General features: G+C 40.4%; 1 protein-coding gene across 4 annotated transcripts in view; it reads left to right on the top strand.

Annotated features, from left to right (window-relative positions):
- The window catches only part of NAPEPLD (N-acyl phosphatidylethanolamine phospholipase D), a 34055-nt gene that overhangs the window by 12844 nt on the left and 3668 nt on the right, over positions 1-17543 (top strand). For 3 of the 4 annotated variants that reach the window (XM_081102258.1, XM_081102259.1, XM_081102260.1), the window contains exons 2-4: positions 1040-1346; positions 12561-13207; positions 14231-14345. In XM_081102258.1, the coding sequence (XP_080958384.1) occupies positions 1053-1346; positions 12561-13207; positions 14231-14345 (1056 nt within the window). In that variant the 5' untranslated portion in view covers positions 1040-1052. Of the gene's footprint in view, positions 1-1039; positions 1347-12560; positions 13208-14230; positions 14346-17543 lie in introns of those variants that run through there. The other variant, XM_081102261.1, reaches the window with a different exon arrangement.

Genomic DNA, 17543 nt, shown 5'->3' with positions numbered 1-17543 from the left:
ATAATATTTGGCTTTCCGTTATTGTGCTTATTTCCTTAGGATTATGGTGTATTAAGTGTATGCATTGTATTTAAACTAGAAGAAAGCAAATATTTGTTTAGGAAATAGGAAAGAAATGAAATTCATGGCAGATGAATGCATATTCTTAGTACATTATCATTTTTGTGTTTGGAGCCCTGTATATGTAGTTCAGAATCGAGGATTTCAGTGCCTTGCGTTAAGGGGTGGTGGCGGCAGCAGTAATAACAAGGCCAGCACCAGCAGTTGTCACCATGTGCATACATGTGTGTTACATTTGTTGTCTACACATTGCTAAGTATTTTACTTGTATTAGCTTTCCAAATCCTCTCAATAAACCCCACAAGCAGGAAGTCTTATCATCTCCATTTTATACGCGAGAGATCAGGAAATTTACTGAGGCTACACACTGACTTTGCAGTTTTAAATCTGAGTTAATTCAAATTTGTATCGTTCACTCTTAACTACTTCTTAAAAATGCCTCTGAATATGTTGTTTTTCTCCTTTCTTGTGATTTGGACTCGTTGCACTTTCCAGGCGGCATGGAAGCAGATGATCTTCAAATGAAAAATGACTAGGCCGAGTGGGTCTTATGTAAATCACTGGAATTACTGAGGCACCCTCAGGGAGCTACGGTATTCCTTACGAAGCTATTAACAATAATACTTTTACAACTCAGGTGTGAACACATTACAGATTCACGAAGGCGCTTTAATTTATTCTACAAGATGTCATCGAAATGGAAAATTTCATGTTTAAATGCAGGCTGGTGGACTAGATTGTTTTTGATTACTGCTGATAAGGACTTTAAAAGGTTTGGCAGGAATAGGTAAACATCTTTTCTACTTAGCATGCAGTAATACTGGATTCTAAACTTGCATTTTATAAGAAGAAAATTTGAGTCAATAGGGACATAATATTTTTATAAGTTTGAGGAAATTTTTATTGGCTAAGAAATACACTTTGTAATATGTTTTAATGCCATGATAGTAAACTCAGTATTTTTCCTCCTCTTTTTTAGTTCTCCAAAGGACATGGATGAAAATGACAGCAACCAGTCCCTGATGACAAGCAGCCAATATCCTAAAGAAGTAGTAAGAAAACGCCAAAATTCTGCACGGAATTCTGGAGGAAGCACTTCTTCTAGGTTTTCCAGGAAAAGTTTCAAACTGGATTACAGACTAGAGGAAGATGTAACTAAATCAAAAAGAGGGAAGGATGGGCGATTTGTGAATCCTTGGCCAACATGGAAAAGTCTCTCTCTCCCAAATATCCTCAGATGGCTGATAATGGAAAAAGATCACAGCAGCATTCCCAGTTCCAAAGAGGTAGCGTTTGGCCCTTTCGCGTGCTGTGTACTTACTCTCTCTACACACATATGTATAACTTAACTTTGCTGTGAATTGTATTGTGACACTCAGGTTAGTTAGCTGAGCCCCTTTAATGTGATAAAGCAGAGGGCTAGGTTCTGGGGCGATAAAGTAAATAAGGTGCCCTCAGATTCATGGTGTAGCAGTAGAGTACAAATGTGAACAACCAGGTGAGCACTGATCTGATGGCAACTAGAGGTAGGAGCAGAACGCTTTCGGTACAAGAAAGGAAACAGTTAATTCTCACTGGTTGGGCAGGAAATGGCTTCACGGAGGAACTGATACTGGACATGGGCCTCGAGAGATAAAAAGTATGTTGGCAGTGGTTTTCTAGGTGGCATGGAGAAGGTCACAAAGGTAAGAAAGTGTATGACATGTTCCAGAAGGGAATAACCTGACGTGTGTTTGGAATATGTCTTCTGAGCGTTAAGGCGTGGCCCAAGAGCACTTGGTTTTTCATCCTTGGATAAAGCTGCTAAAGCTCTAAAAGAAATCTTCAGATAACCTTTTCAGATCTTTAAAAATTGGCAATAAATTATTGGCCTTTAAATATGCTGGTTTTACTTAGACTAAAACTTACTAACATTTGGCATAAGGTCTATTAGCTGAATCAGATTATACTTTGGCAGGGGTGGGTGGCTCCCAATTACAGTAGCACCTTTTTCTCTTTTCTCCTTTCTTAGATTCCTTTCCCTCTCCTCTGCCCTATCTCCCCTGGCCACTCTTCCATCAACCTCAGGCTTTATGAGGAGTTGAGAGATAGAGAACTTGATGTTGGGAGTGGGGGATGGGTTGAGAAGAGTGGGGGCCCTGAAAGCCTGATCTGCAGTGGGGAGAGGGAGGAGGGGCAGTGGGTGGATGGATGGCTGTGGTGGTGGTAAATATTTTATCTGGGTATGTGTGTCTACTTTTCTTTAAAGGATATGGGATAAAAAAACTGACATTGTCATTTTGATGCCAAGTACTGTTCACAGTGTTAATCCTAGTAGACAGAATTGATTAACGTGAATATCTTACTGGCACTTTTTTAGAATGAGTTAGGACATTAATAGATAAAACCTTGTTATGTGTTTCAATTTTGAGGATGAAAGGAACAAGAAAAATCTTTTTCTGGAGAACCCCATATGAAGAGAAATAAGCATGGAGTTGAGCTGTGAAGAGAAGGGTTAGGGCAGGAGGCCAAGATGGGTGGGCTGCATATTGGGGTAAATTCTTCCTGTTTTTGAGCCACAGCTTGTAAACATACAGAGATAGCAGTGGTGTCTTTAGTTTGATTTCAAAGAGGAAGGGAGTGACCCCATGAAGACAGACGTACATCTCTGCAGTCTAATGATTTGGAGCTATTCTGAGAACTCGCCAGGCCAGTGGTCCTTAGCCTGTGTGTGTGTGTGTGTGTGTGTGTGTGTGTGTGTGTGTGTTAAGCTTTCCCGAATAATTTTGTTTTTGGAGAACAGTTGACAGATGTAAAATTAGGGATTAACAACAATACTGCTCATGTGTTCTCTGAAGCAATTAAATTACTTTATAGCTTCGTGGTCAGTTCACCCATTGATTCCGGGCTGAAGGAAAAGTCTGAAATCGCTCCTTAGGTTTTCCTTGCTGCTCCAAGCACGCCAGTGCAGTGTCCTGTGCGGGGCTTTTCTTGTGGTCTCAGATGGCTGCCTCTTGGCACCTACCTCCACACACTGGCCTGTGATGACACGGTGATGACAGAGCTGCGGCCTTTTACCAGAGATGGCTTTGCACAGGGCTGTGGGACCTTTGCCCATAATTCAAGGGAAGCTTTCTTCTCCCTTTTCGGCAAGAACATGTGAGAAAATGCCCAATTCCTGAACTATTCCCCGGAAAGGAGACAGGAGGAGGCAGGGCTAGCCTCTCCAGGTCTTCACAGATCATTCATTATTTTCTCTGCTCACTAGCTCAGGTGTCCAGGCGCCCTCCCTTACAGTAATGAGAGTGAATAGTTTTTCTCTCATTAATTTCGCCATATTACATTATGAGAGTAAGCCAAGAAGCTCTCACATTCTCTGATTGGTATGGAAGTATCCTAGCTATTGACCCCCATAGAAGACAAATTTAAAGTTTCCTAACATTCTTAATCAGCCTCCTTGTCCGTCTCCACATGGTCCTCAGAGTTTCTTGGAATCTCGCTCTTGCTTTCAAGCACATCATCTCCACCAGAAAACACCTCTGTCATTTAGAAGGATTGCATCTACTTAGCCAAGCAAGTGGCCGTATATATACTCTAGTGCTCTGGTTAGGACACCTAAGGCTCTTTTGGATACTAGCCCCTTTTGAAAATCTAATGAAAGCTGTGGATCCTCTTCTTACAGAAATATTCACATGCACATAATCACATTCCCTTTTACTATAAGTTTAGGGAGTTTCTGGACCCTTTCAAAGCAGTTCATTAACTCATTTACTCATTCATTCATTTAGTGAGCATTTATTGAGCAAGTGTTCAATTACTAAAGAAATCTCTAGGTGCGAGAGGTAGAGCAATGAACAAAGCAGAAACACACCTTTGGCTGCTTGGACCTGAGGTTCAGTGGACGAGAGAGACGGTAAACGAGTGAGTAAATTCTGTGGTATATTAAAAATGATTAGGTTCTGAGGATAATAAAGCAGAGAAGGAAGGGTGATGGAAGTGGGAGTTAAATTCTTTTTTTTAAATACATATTTTTATTGAATTCAGAGAAGGAAGGAGAGGGTTAGAGAGATAGAAACATCAGTGATGAGAGAGAATCATCTATTGGCTGCCTCCTGCACACCCCACACTGGGGATCGAGCCTGCATATAACCCGACCGGGAATCCAACCCTGACCTCCTGGTTCATAGGTCGACGCTCAACCATTCAGCCACGCTGGCCGGGCGAGAGTTACATTCTTTAATGAAATTTAAGTTTTTTGTTTGTTTTTAAGTCAGAAGATTTTCTTTTTAAATAAAATGTCAAAGTAGGTCTCAACCTGTACAACTTAAATATGCATCACGTAAAAGGAGAAAGAAGACACTTTTGCCCTATTCCAATTTATATTTTATTTCTTATCTCTTACCTATCTTTTGTTCCAATAAAAGCATAGAACCAGGTCAAATGCATGTTGACTTGTTATTTTCATAGATAACTAATTAATTCCATATTTAATCCCTTTAAATTGCCAAAATTATTAATTTTTACCGACTCCTAAATCTGATAGAGTCAGACATTTCTGGAAAAACAAAACAAAACCTATTAAGGTCCATGTAAAGAACACCTGTTTCAGATTATTAGGTCAGTTTAGAATTTAATCACATCTCTGGGAGTTGTTTTTGTTAGGCATTGGGAGGCTAGAGTTTAATAAAACACAACTTCAAATTATTGTTTTTATAGAAACAGACTCTTAGATGCAGAGAACAAACTGATGGTTGCCAGGTGGAAGGAGTGTGTGGGGACTGGGTGAAAAAGGTGAAGGGATTAAGGAGTACACATTGGTAGTTACAAAATAGTCATGGGTTTTTAAAGTACAGCATGTAATCAGTCAGTAATATTGTGTTATCTATGTATGGTGCCAGGTGGGTGCTTGAATTTTCAGGGGGATTTTATGATATGTGCAGGGTTATAATTACTGTATATTATGCAATTCATATCATATTTACTTAGGTATATAAGTATGAAAGTGTTTTGGAAGAAATATTATAAGATAACTAATAGAACAGGTCTAAATACAATGAAAAAGGGTCACTAGCAGAGCTGCATAATTTAGTTGCAGTCTCAGAAAATAGCATGTGTGTTTTTAACTTTGACGATCAGATCTATTTGGAGAAAGAAGACCCCATACCTCAAAAAATGGATTCACATATCACGACATCTCCCAGGTATTAAGTCTACAGATTACAAATCATTTTCAAAGACAATATTTTTGTACAAATTTTACATGTTGAATGGGACATAAATTTCTGTTTCTGTTGTTTTTTAAATCAAAGTATTTTATCAGAATCATTTTTTCTATGAAATCTGTATACATCTTTTTTATTTAGTTAGTTTTTTTATTTAAAGTTTTACATGTGTCTCCTTTTGTTTCTGTTTTAATGACATTTCTGTCCTTGGACAGTTCCTGATACTTGCCTTTCCTGGTCTTTAGAGCATTGTGCAGGACACAGGCGTGGCATTGTTCAGATGCTGTCACTGCTGTGCGGTTGCAGGCGGCTCAGTGACTTGCCCGATTGTTATTGTCACCCGCAGTCAGGGAAGAAGAGACAGAGAATCTCAGAGAGGGAGGAGACAGGCACCTCCTGAGGTTCATGAGGCGAAGGAGGCTGTCCGTACCGTGACTGCCATGGCAGTGAGCAGGGGACTGTCCGTCCGAGTGTGAGAGACACAGAACGGAGGCTGCACAGCGGGGCCGGCTGGAAAAGTGGGACACCAGGGTCGGATTGCGGAAACCAGACTCCAGCCCAAGGTTTATTCAGTGTGGGGCCTTGTTCCTATCACAGTCCCTCAAGGAGTTCCTTTTCTTATTTTGTCTATAAAGTTATGATAAGACCGTGTAGGTCACTGCAATTGTTTTTTGTTCATCTGACACATGAAAGTACTTTGAAAATATAATTTTTGGCTGTATGATATTGAAGAATAGGGTGCCCTTTGGGAAAACGAAGCATACCAATTATTTTCTATTTATCCGATAGTAGTGAACAGGTTGCTTTTTTATTTTTATGAAGAGAATAAATGCACGTATTCAGTTTTTACTGAAAGGCGTATTAGACAAATACTAGTCTCCTACCCAGCCCCTGCTACTCCGCTGCCATCCCAGAGGCAACAACTGTCAACCCTTCCCTCTGGAGTTTGCCTTTAGATTTCTTTTAATTTTGTTGTGGTAAGAACACTTAACATGAGATCTAGCTTGAATTTTTAAGGGTCCATGGAGTTGACTACAGGTACAGCTCTGTGCAGTAGCTTCGTTTTGCTTAACTGAGACTTTGTGCCCATTGACAGCAGCCCCCACTTCCCTCTCCCCCCAGCCCTGGCAGCCATCACTCTGGTTCTGTGAATGTGACTCTTTTTGATACCTCCAATATGTGGAAATGTGCAGTGTTTTTCGTTCTGTGGTCCTTCATATTTTCTATTGTACTTAACGCTCTCTCCTTCCCCATCTCTTTTCCATGGTTATATTTGAACTTTCCCTTTATTGTTTATATTGTTGTGACTATGTTGCCCTGGCTGGTGTTGCTCAGTGGTTATAGCATTGGCCTGCACACTAAAGGGTCATGGGTTTGATTATAGCACTGGGCTATAATCTCCAGGCTCCCTGCCAGCTTCCATTCTAGTATCTCCCTTCACCATCATCTTGGCTCCTTAGCCTCTTTGGTGTTGGCTGTTTCCTGCATCCCACTTGTCCCTCTTCCGTGGATATATTCTCATTTTGGTGGAGCATATTCTTACTGAGACAAAGGTACTTGGGAAGTCAGTTTTTGATACCTTGCTTATCTGAAATGTCTTTATTCTTACTCTTTTTTAAAATCATCACCTGAGTATATGTTGCTTTAAAAAAAATGATTTGAGAGAGGGAGGGAGGGAGGGAGGGAGGGAGGGAGGGAGAGAGAGAGAGAGAGAGAGAGAGAGAGAGAGAGAGAGAAAAGCATCAGTGTGAGAGAGAAACACTGATTGGTTGCCTCCTATCTGTGCCCCAACAGGGGATTGAACCCACAACCTAGGTATGTGTCCTGATTGTGAATCTAACCAAAACCTTTTGGTGTACCGGTCAATGGTCCAACCAACTGAGCCACCGGGCCAGGGTTATTCTCACTCTTAACTGATAGTGTGGGTATAGAAATTTAGTTTGGAAACAGTTTTCTCTCAGAATTTGAAAGCATTACGTCTGTGACCTTATTTTTAGGATTGCTATGGAGAAACCTTTATTTCTGTAGAAACTTGGGAAAGAGAATTTCTTTGGCATCAGTGTTCTGAAATTTCACCATGATGTGTGGTTATTTATTCATCATGCTTGATGCCTGGTGGGCCCTTTAGGTGTAAAAGTCTGTTTCCTTAACTTCTAGGAAATTTTCTTGAAAATTTCTTTCTCTCCATCTTTCCATTCAAAATCAGCTGCTAATGATTACGTGAACCTGCTGGGTCAGCCCTCCGTAGTTTTTCCTTTATTTCTCCTGTACGTCCTCTTTTTTTGTTGTTTTATATCTGACAGATTTCCTCAAATTTTTATTAACTTCATTTTAAAATACTTTGGTATTTAACAGATTTTCATCAAATGTATCTCACTCATGCACACAAACACATACTCTTAAAATAATATTATCCAGAATATGGATTTCATTGTTTTAAAGTTAATATCATTTATGCCATGGAAAGAATTATGGTTTAATGAAAAGAGAGGGTCTTTTGAGTCAGGAACACCTTGATCCCACTCTTGATTGGACACTTGTTATTTGATCTTTTTTTTTTAAAAAAAAAAATATTTTACTGATTTTTTTTACAGAGAGGAAGGGAAAGGGATAGAGAGTTAGAAATATCGGTGAGCTGCCTCCTGCACACCTCCTACTGGAGATGTGCCCAGAACCAAGGTACATGCCCTTGACCGGAATCGAACCTGGGACCTTTCAGTCCGCAGGCCGATGCTCTATCCACTGAGCCAAACCGGTGAGGGCTTGTTATTTGACCTTGACGAGTTTCTTAGTGACTGGCCCCCACTCCTTGCCTTGGTCTTGTTATCTGTGAAATGCCAGTGACATCGGCTTCACATGGTTAGATGACATAATGTACCTAAAGCACCTGGCAAAGGTTAGTGGTTGAATGAGTGCTAGGATTTTTCCCTTTCCCCAAGAAAAGTGAAATATTAACTGGTATACTGGTTAAATATGAGCCTCGGGATTTTCCCATTTGCAGCTTAAAAAAAAGGAAGACTAGCAAGAAAAATCTCCATCCAGTAAAGAGAATGCCAAGTGAGTGCTTGGTTTTCTCAAATAAATAAGAATTTCCCCACCCCCGTTCTGCGTGCTTTTTCAAAGTCTGATGATTAAGTAAAAAAAAAAATTATTTTTCTTTTTGGAATCTAATTGAGACTCTATCTTTGAATCATATTTATGGAAAGGTAGCTAGAGATCAACTTCTTTAAAATAAGTTGCTCATTTGTGATGGTCTAAGCATGGAGAAAGGAACATGAGAAAAGTGTGGTTGCTTAATTCAGATGTCAATACTTTGACTTTTTTTTAAAAAACAGCTTTGTTGAGATATAATTCACCTTCTACAAAATTGACCTGCTTAAAGTATACAATCAGTGGTTTTCAGTACACTAAGAGCTGTGCAGCCATTGCCACAATAATACACTTCCATTACCCTCAAAGGAAGCCCCATGTCCTTAGTCCCCACCCTGCAGTTCCCCTGCCCTCCTCCAGCCCCTGGAAATTGCTAGCCTGTTTTCTGTCTCTATGGATTTGCCTATTTCTGATATTTCATAAAAATAAGGATCATATAATATATGGCCTTTGTGACAGTCCTTTCAGGACCTTACCTGTTAATACTTTGTTTGGAGAACAAGTCGAGGCTGCCAGAGGTGCTCGATTCAGGTTTTGTTTCCCTTCAAGAGTCAATGCATAATACCAGATACTAAACCTGAAATGATTTTTAAGCTCAGGAAAAAGAAAATGCAACAGTTTTCAGGGAATTTTGTTACAGGTATTTTGATATACTGTTTAAACATGATGACACTTAAACATTTTTTATAGTTTTATTAATATAATACAAGTTCCAAAGGGCAAAAATTAAGAAAAAATATATACTACAAGTTCCACATATTCAAAAAATACAATTTGATGAGTTTTGACAATAAGTATATACTCATGAAATGATCACCACAAACAAGATAATGAACATAATCGTCATTTCTAAAACTTCCTTGTGTCCTTATTTTCTTCCATCTGAGATAATATTTGGGAGTAGTATAATGGTAAGGGACAGCGTGTGTGGAAGTTAGCTGCTGGGTTACCTTGTATGAATATTGTGACTTCTCTAATTTTTTGTTTTCTCACCTGTGAAGTGGAGCTACTTAATGTATCTACGTCCAGTATTGTGGTTGCTATTAAATTAAAAAATTTTATGAAGCAGTTAGTACAGTGTCTAGCACATAGTAAGCACTCCATAAATGGTAGCTATTGTTAATGTGATTTTATTTTATGTTACCCTAAATTACTTGATATACAGGATGGGGCAAAAGTACATTTATAGTTGTTCATATGAAAAATAATACAATAATAAATAAATAATAATACAACAATAAACTCTGTTTTGTGAACTCAGAACTGTAAACCTATTTTGCCTCACCCTGTATTAGATAATTCATCATTATTATGTGTCAATATGAAGCCTTATATGAGTACATATGGTAGGTACTCAATGTATATTCCTTGATTCTCTTTTCTCCTTAATTCTTTTTTAAAAAAATACATATATTTTATTTATTTTAGAGAGGAAGGGAGAGGGAGAGAGATAGAAACATCAATGATGAGAATCATTGATCAGATGCTTCCTGCACGCCCCCTACTGGGGATCCAGTCCGCAACCTGGGCCCATGCCCTTGACTGGAATCGAATCTGGGACCTCTTAGTCTGCAGGCTGATGCTCTATCCACTGAGCCAAACCTGCTGTGGCTCTCCTTAATTCTTGATAAGTACACTATATGGCACTTATTATTATTCACTAACCCTGATTACTAACTTTGAGAACTGATTTGAAAAATTTACATTCATTCTATCGTTCATCCAACTAATTTTATGAATACATGTTGTATTTCATCACTGAATCAGGCACTGTGAGTGATTCTGAGTTGAATAAGACATAAGATACATCCTGTATACATTTAACAAGGGTATAAGACAGAATATTCATAGCTGATGCATGAGCTAAGTGACATGAAGTTGAGAGGCAGGAGTGCTTGCTTCCAGCAGTGGACACCCGGGGATGGTCTCATGAAGGCTGTGCAATTTGATTAAGGACTCGGGGGCACGGAAGGAAGACATTCAACCTGAGAAATGGGATCAGTATTGTGCAGGGCTCTCCAGCTCAGTCTGGGAACAGAGAGTGGTCTCGGTGTAGTTGGGACACAGCGGTGTAGAGTTGAATGAAATAGCTGGTGAAGGGGTTGGGGGAGTCCAAAGAGGCTTGCTGGGTGAGGAGATGATACGTGTGCTGTCAAGCAGTAGAGAGCCAGTGAAGGTGTTTTTCAGCAGGAGAAAGAGATATACCACAAGTAGGTAGCTTTTGAGGTGGCTGTTTATGGACTGAGTTGACGGGAAGACAGTTAAGCAATGAGGACTTTTAAGTGTTAGGATGTTACTTAGGTCAGTTAGTAACTATGAGAAAGGAAACAGGCACATTGTAAGAGATCGGTAGGGTTGGTGCCGGACTGGTTGTCAGGGGTGGGGCTTTTTTCTTTTGGAAATCTTGTAGAGTGCTTACAGTGTGCCAGCCACCACATGCCAGTCCCCACAGCCATGAAGGGCAGGTATACTTGTTACACCCCTTTTACTGATGAGGAAACCAAGACTCAGGGTGTCCTCCGGTTGTGCTGCTCCTCTTCTGTCCAGGTCCTTTTCCCAGTCAGACCTTCTCAGTGACTTGTCACTTTGCCTTCACCAGCTTCTTCTCCACATGCCCTCTCGTCTCTGCTCATTGCTGTCTCCTTTGTTCAGGTCTTCGTCACTCATGGCAGCTGTTGTGACACAATCCAAGGTCGTCATTTTCACTCTGACAGTGTTTTCTCGAAACAGAAATGGGGTCATGTCTTTTTGTATTTTTAAGATGCTTCCTCATTGTCTCTGGGTGGAGTGTGGCGTTCAGGGCTCTTACTGTGTTCTGATCCTTTATAGACGTAGTGTGTCCCCTCCCCGCAAAACGCCAGCTTCTGTTTGGCTCTGTCTTTGCTTAGGCACTTTCTCACCCTGAAACGCCCTTCCTCCTTTTCTCTGCATCATGAACTTCTCGTCATTCTTCAGGAGCTCACACAGGTTACGGTGTCTGTCATACCTGTGGCAACAGGGCTCTTCATTCCTTCCTATTAGGCTGCATAGCATGTCTTGTAGTTAATGATCCAGTGCCATACCCTTTTCAAAATTGATTTGCAGCAGCTTATAAAAATACACGTTGCAGTAAAAAGCAGATGGATGAACATATAAGAGCAAATGGACTATGAGGATAGAAAAATAAAGTCAAGAATAAAGTTAGGATAGAAATATGTTCCATCGTGGCCCGCACGATGCTGGAGGCAGCTTCAGCGTCTACTCTGAGCTTCCTCATCAGAGTGAAAAGGGAAGCGCGGACTCGGGGTTTTCCCAGCGAAGGTCCAGTGCGTAAAGCCAGCTGCTCCAGAGAAGAGCTCTTCCTGTTACTGAGAACTGAGAGATGTTTCTGGGGTGAGTGGACGGTAGGGGTGAAGTTGTTACATGAGGCCCTAAAACACAGCTGCTTCTTGATCAAGCCCAATCCAAGGACAATATGTAGAATAACCAAAGGATTAACGTATTGTATTTGTTGTAGTTATTGTTTTACATCTGCTTAGCCCATCTCCTCTCCCTCCCCGCAAATGATCAGGCAGGAACCATGTTTTGCTTTGGTTTGATCAATGATAGAAAACCTTAAGAGAAAGAATGAGGAGAATGGTCTATGATTGTGATCCGCCAAGGAATCATCATCATGCTCTGATTTGAATTCTACTCAAAAAGTCAGATTCATGTCTGAGATCCAAGATCTGTAAATAAATGGTTGTGAGTTTTCTTTACTGTTTTAGGGACTGACCTGTGTCTGAGGCGGTTTTTAAGCAGTGAATGCATGAGCCACCTGAAATGGCAGAAGTGACTGCGGCTGGGCTCGTCTGCCACTAGTACTTACGTAAGAGAGCCTTGAAAACATTCAGTACGTTCAGCAGTGCTCAGTTTTAAATTCAATTTTTCCTTCGTTTACTGCATTTGGAGTTAAGAGTGTCTTACATTACTATATTGTCATGATTAGTGAGGCAGATTCAGAAAGAAGTATGCCTTTTCAAGAGCAAAGCAAAAACAGCAAATTTATTGAATGACTTCAGTTCTCCCCAAGTAGCTCTTCTTTCTATTATTTATGTCAAATATGTCTTGTGATGACATAAGACCTTTTAATTTTTGTCTAAGGGCTGCTTTCCTTTTTTGTACACTTAGGAACTTGATAAAGAACTCCCTGTGCTTAAGCCATATTTTATCAATGACCCTGAAGCAGCTGGAGTGAGCGAAGCAGGCTTAAGAGTCACGTGGCTGGGACATGCCACGGTAATGGTGGAAATGGACGAGCTCATCTTTCTCACCGACCCCATGTTTAGCTCTCGTGCTTCACCGTCGCAGTACATGGGTCCAAAGCGTTTTCGGCAGGCACCGTGCTCTGTCAGTGAGCTCCCCGCCATAGACGCGGTCCTCATCAGTCACAACCACTACGACCACCTGGACTACAGTTCTGTCGTCTCTTTGAACGAGCGATTTGGTAATGACTTGAGGTGGTTTGTGCCGTTGGGTCTCCTCGACTGGATGCAGAAATGTGGCTGTGAGAACGTGATCGAGCTGGACTGGTGGGAGGAGAACTGTGTCCCCGGACATGACAAGGTCACCTTTGTCTTTACACCTTCCCAGCACTGGTGTAAAAGGACTCTATTGGATGACAACAAGGCTCTGTGGGGCAGCTGGTCTGTGTTGGGCCCTTGGAATCGGTTTTTTTTCGCAGGAGACACTGGTTATTGCCCCGTTTTTGAAGAGATAGGAAGAAGGTTTGGACCTTTTGACCTTGCAGCTATTCCCATTGGAGCATATGCACCAAGGTACGTGTGCTTCTAAAAAAACAACATTCCTGCTAGTGTTTATACCAGAATAAGCTCCCAAAGGGCTCGGCAGCTCCTCCAGTAAATGACAATCTTCTGGCTGTAGGAGTTGGATGAGCTGCTCCATGATGTGCTCTGTGAAGTGTAGAAGCACCTGTGCTAGCCCCTACCCATCAGTCTTGACTGCAGCCGTAGGGGGCAGGAGCAGCCCCGGGATATACATAATGTGAAGACAGTGTTGCTTTTCCTCTTCTAAACTAATGGCTGGGAAAGCAAAGGATTTGCCTGTAGACTGTACACTTCCCTTTTTATTAGAAATAATAATTCTTGCTCCTGAAAGTGTTCCCTGCTCTTCCCAAGGCGTTAGGCAGCCTTTCAGTGTTTCTGCGCTCTAATTATCCCCCTCATGAGCCCTGTCTTCTTGTCCAACCAAAACACCTCACTGTTCAGTGTATGCTGTTTAAATAATACCCTTAGGTAGTAATTGGGGTTTTCTTGCTCCTGATCTTTAAATACTATATATGATTTTTTGTTGGCTTTTCAATTTAGCAAGTTTTTCTACTTTAATTCTTTTTATTTTATTATTATTTAAATCTTCATTGTTGAAAATATTACATATGTCCCCTTTTTAAAAATTTGTTTCAGCAAGTTTTTCATGTTCTTTTGCAAGTAGACTTGTAGTTTCTAATTCTTTCCCATTGTTTTGATTCATACCAGGATTGCAAACTATCTGCTTTTAAAAGTAACAGTAAGACATTTTCAGAATAAATCATCAATAAAATAAAAATACACATAGCACAAAATCTTACTATTCAAAGGAGAATTTTGCTTGAGACTTATCTATTGTATAGCAGTTTGTACATGAAATATTTTTGCTTAAGTTTTTCCAGAAGAAAAGTAGACTTAAAGGAGATGGTTTTCTACTGTGATTTTTTTCCTGTGCAGAACCTTACAGGTGGATTAGATGAAGCAGTCATTATATATTTCAAAGGCTTGAATTAATAAATTGCTGTGTTTCATCAGATGGTTTATGAAATACCAGCATGTGGACCCAGAAGAAGCTGTAAGGATTCACATTGATGTTCAAGCAAAGAAATCTGTGGCCATTCACTGGGGAACTTTTGCCTTAGCAAATGAGGTCAGTCTGTGATAAAAATAACTGGTATGTTTGATCTATGATAAGATTCAGGCATTGCCACTCCCTTTGGTGTGTTCAGAGATCAACTGGAATCAGAACCTGTGTGATTCATAGTCATCACACGAAGTGGTAAATCATGAATTAGTAAAACAGTATTTATATAGTGAAAAAACCCTCAATGCCTGCTGTTCTGACTTCTGTAATGAAGCGTTTGTTTATATAACAAAAAATGAGTCTAGTCTTGGGAAACAGAAAAATGAACCACCATGTTTTCTCTCTTAGGGAGCCTTTCATTCTAGCAGAACATGTAAGACATGTACATAATAACTCTAAAACAGATGTCAAAGGGGTCAGTGGCCTCAGAATCAGATATAGTTGCTGATTGGAGGGATCAGGGAGAGCTTTATGGAAGAGGTGACATTTGAACTTGGCCATGAGAAGGCATTTCAAGAGGAAAGGGCAGAGTGTACGATCGGAAGCAGCACCTGGGGTAGTGAGGAATTCTGTTCAGCCAGAGTATGGATGTCATATGGAGGGCAATGGAGGAAGTAAGGCTGGACAACTTAGAACTTTCTAGAAATGTTATTCATCCAGTAAACATCGATTCAGTGTCTGCTAGGTGCCAGGTGTTGGGAAAAATGGTACTTTTACTCATAGACTTATAGAAGAACTGATTTTTAAAAATTGATTTCAGAGAGGAAGAGCAAGATAGAAACATTAGTGATGAGAGAGAATCATCCATTGCATGCCCTACACTGGGGATCGAGTCTGAAACCTGGGCATGTGCCTTGATGGGGAATCGAACCGTGACCTCCTGGCTCATAGGTAGATGCTCAACCACTGAGCCATGTAGGCTGGGTGAAGAACTGTTTTTTTTGCTTAAGGTAGCAGAACCCTACAACTTTGCTACTAGCCAGTTCTGGGATCAAGCAGGAGGATAGAAGAAAGCTTTCTCGTCTTTCCTGGATCCAGGACCTGCCCTCAGCAAAATTTAGAAATGGCTGGTTGGCTTCTACTTCGCTTTATGTGGCATCTTCCACATCCAGGGCAGGAACCCTGTTTTCATGCTGTGTAAAGCACTCCCTTTCCGTCCTGTTTTTGGCCTGCCCTTTCCCTAGATTACAGTTTGTTCCAAAATTACCTAATACGCTGCCTGCCCACTGCCTATTCTCCCCACTCAAGATTCCCACATTGTGATGAAACAATCCTGAGCCACAGTTGGGAGATGGAATGAAGGACCACAGGGATGGGAAGGATGAATGAGAATGTGTCTTTGTACTTGAAGGAGGGGGAAGTTTGATATTGGTTTCCATTGGTACACCACTATATTTGGTGGCATTTCTTGTTCCATATAGAGATATATGCATATATATGCTCCACATGTAATATATACCAGTGACTTAGAATTATTTTATTAAACCTGTGCAGAGAGGAATCTAGGATGACACCTAGATTTTTAACTTCAGTGATTGTTGTGCTCTTTACTGAGAAGATAGAAAACCCCAGTCTTCATGAGTTGTTGTATTATTCAGCCTTCAAGAATTATTTCTGTTAAAAATCTAACCTCCATCTTTCTTTCTTAATGAAACGTGTAATAAAAACTCACTTAGCAAGTCGTTCACATTTTAGCATTCGTTGCATAAACCTGACAACCATGAGTTTGTTATAAAATAGATGGCATTTTCAGGGAGGATGTTTTGCCTGATTTGTAAACACTTTGAAACTATTTGCATGTAAGTAGATATATTAGCTGTTTACTATAATATAAGCAGGTTACCACTTATCAACTGCCCCTCTGTAGTTCAGGTTGTTCCCATAATCCACATTTATATTTCCAACTGCTTTCTTAACAATGGTACCAAAATCTAAGTCCAAAACCAAACTTTCTGAGCTTCCCTCAAATTTATTTCTCATACATCTCAGTAAATGGCAAATCCTCCTTCCAGTTGCTCAGGCCAAAACCTTGACTTCTCTCGCTCTCATATCTTCCCTCCATCCAGTTTCCCCCCACATGCAATCAGCTCACCCTTCCAATTATATTAGGACTTTGACCATTTCTCATCGCCTTCCCTGCTACATGCTGCCCTGACAGTCTGTTCCCAGCACTGCCGAGGACAGTGACCTTTACACCTTGAATCAGATCATGGCACTCCTCTACCGAGTAGCTCCCATCCTACTCAGAGCCACAGCCCTCACAATCGCCTGCAAAGCCCTGTGCATTCTTGTCCCAGCAGGTCTTTGTTCAGATATCGCCTTCTCAGAGAGAACTTCTTGGACTGCTGTATTTAAAATGAAACCTCCACATCCCACACTAGCCCACATTTTGTCCCCAGAATATATCAACCACTCAGATCAGATACTATTTTCTTACTTATTCATTTCTTATCTGTCTCTGTATTAGACTGCAAGCTCCAGGGTTCTGCTTGGTTCCTTGGCCTGACTACTGTACGGTGCTCAAAGGATGCTGGTTGTGTGAAGGGTGGAGGCAGACCGCCCCCTGGTGATTAGATGAGACACTGTTTGATTTCCCCCCCACATTTTACAAGCTTTTAAAATTGAAATTGGGGGGAAATCCATTTGAAATAAAGGGGAAAAGTAGCAATTGTACAATGTAAAGATTTAGACCAAAAGAGAAAAACTGGTGAGGTGATTTTTTAAAAATATCTTTTTTTAAACATATTTTTAATTGTTAATATCTTTTAAATTAGTAGTTAGAATAACATATCCAGGTGGTTTCAGTTTATTTGGAAAACATTTGATAGGTTAAAACATTCTGCAGCAGTGTGCTGTTTTCACTTTTATTTTAGATTGAAGAGGGGAACACACAAAGGGACCTTCCACCTGTCATATTTCTGTCCCTCTTTCGCTCTGTACACTACAGTGTCAGTATGTGGCTAGGGATTTGAGGATAACAACCCTTCTTCAGCCAAAAAGGTTTCTCTAGCATTTGCTTACACACACAACACTCCTGCAATGTAAGTTTCTATATTAAAAAACATTGGTAATATTTAATTCTCTAATATTATCTTAGGCATTGATTCCATTTAGATTGAAATTTCATGTAGTGAAATAGTGACCAGATCTCATGCAATTTAATGTTGTTCAATCTAAGTTGGAACCAAATTTGACATACATGGTGTTTGGATAGATTGGTAAGTATGACGTTTCTATCGACTTAACATTAATGACCCCTGTATT

Source organism: Myotis nattereri (genome assembly GCF_964212035.1).
Source record: "Myotis nattereri genome assembly, chromosome: 11".
Classification (NCBI taxonomy): domain Eukaryota; kingdom Metazoa; phylum Chordata; class Mammalia; order Chiroptera; family Vespertilionidae; genus Myotis; species Myotis nattereri.
Note: the sequence above shows the minus strand (reverse complement) of the source record. Positions and strands in the feature narration are given on the sequence as shown.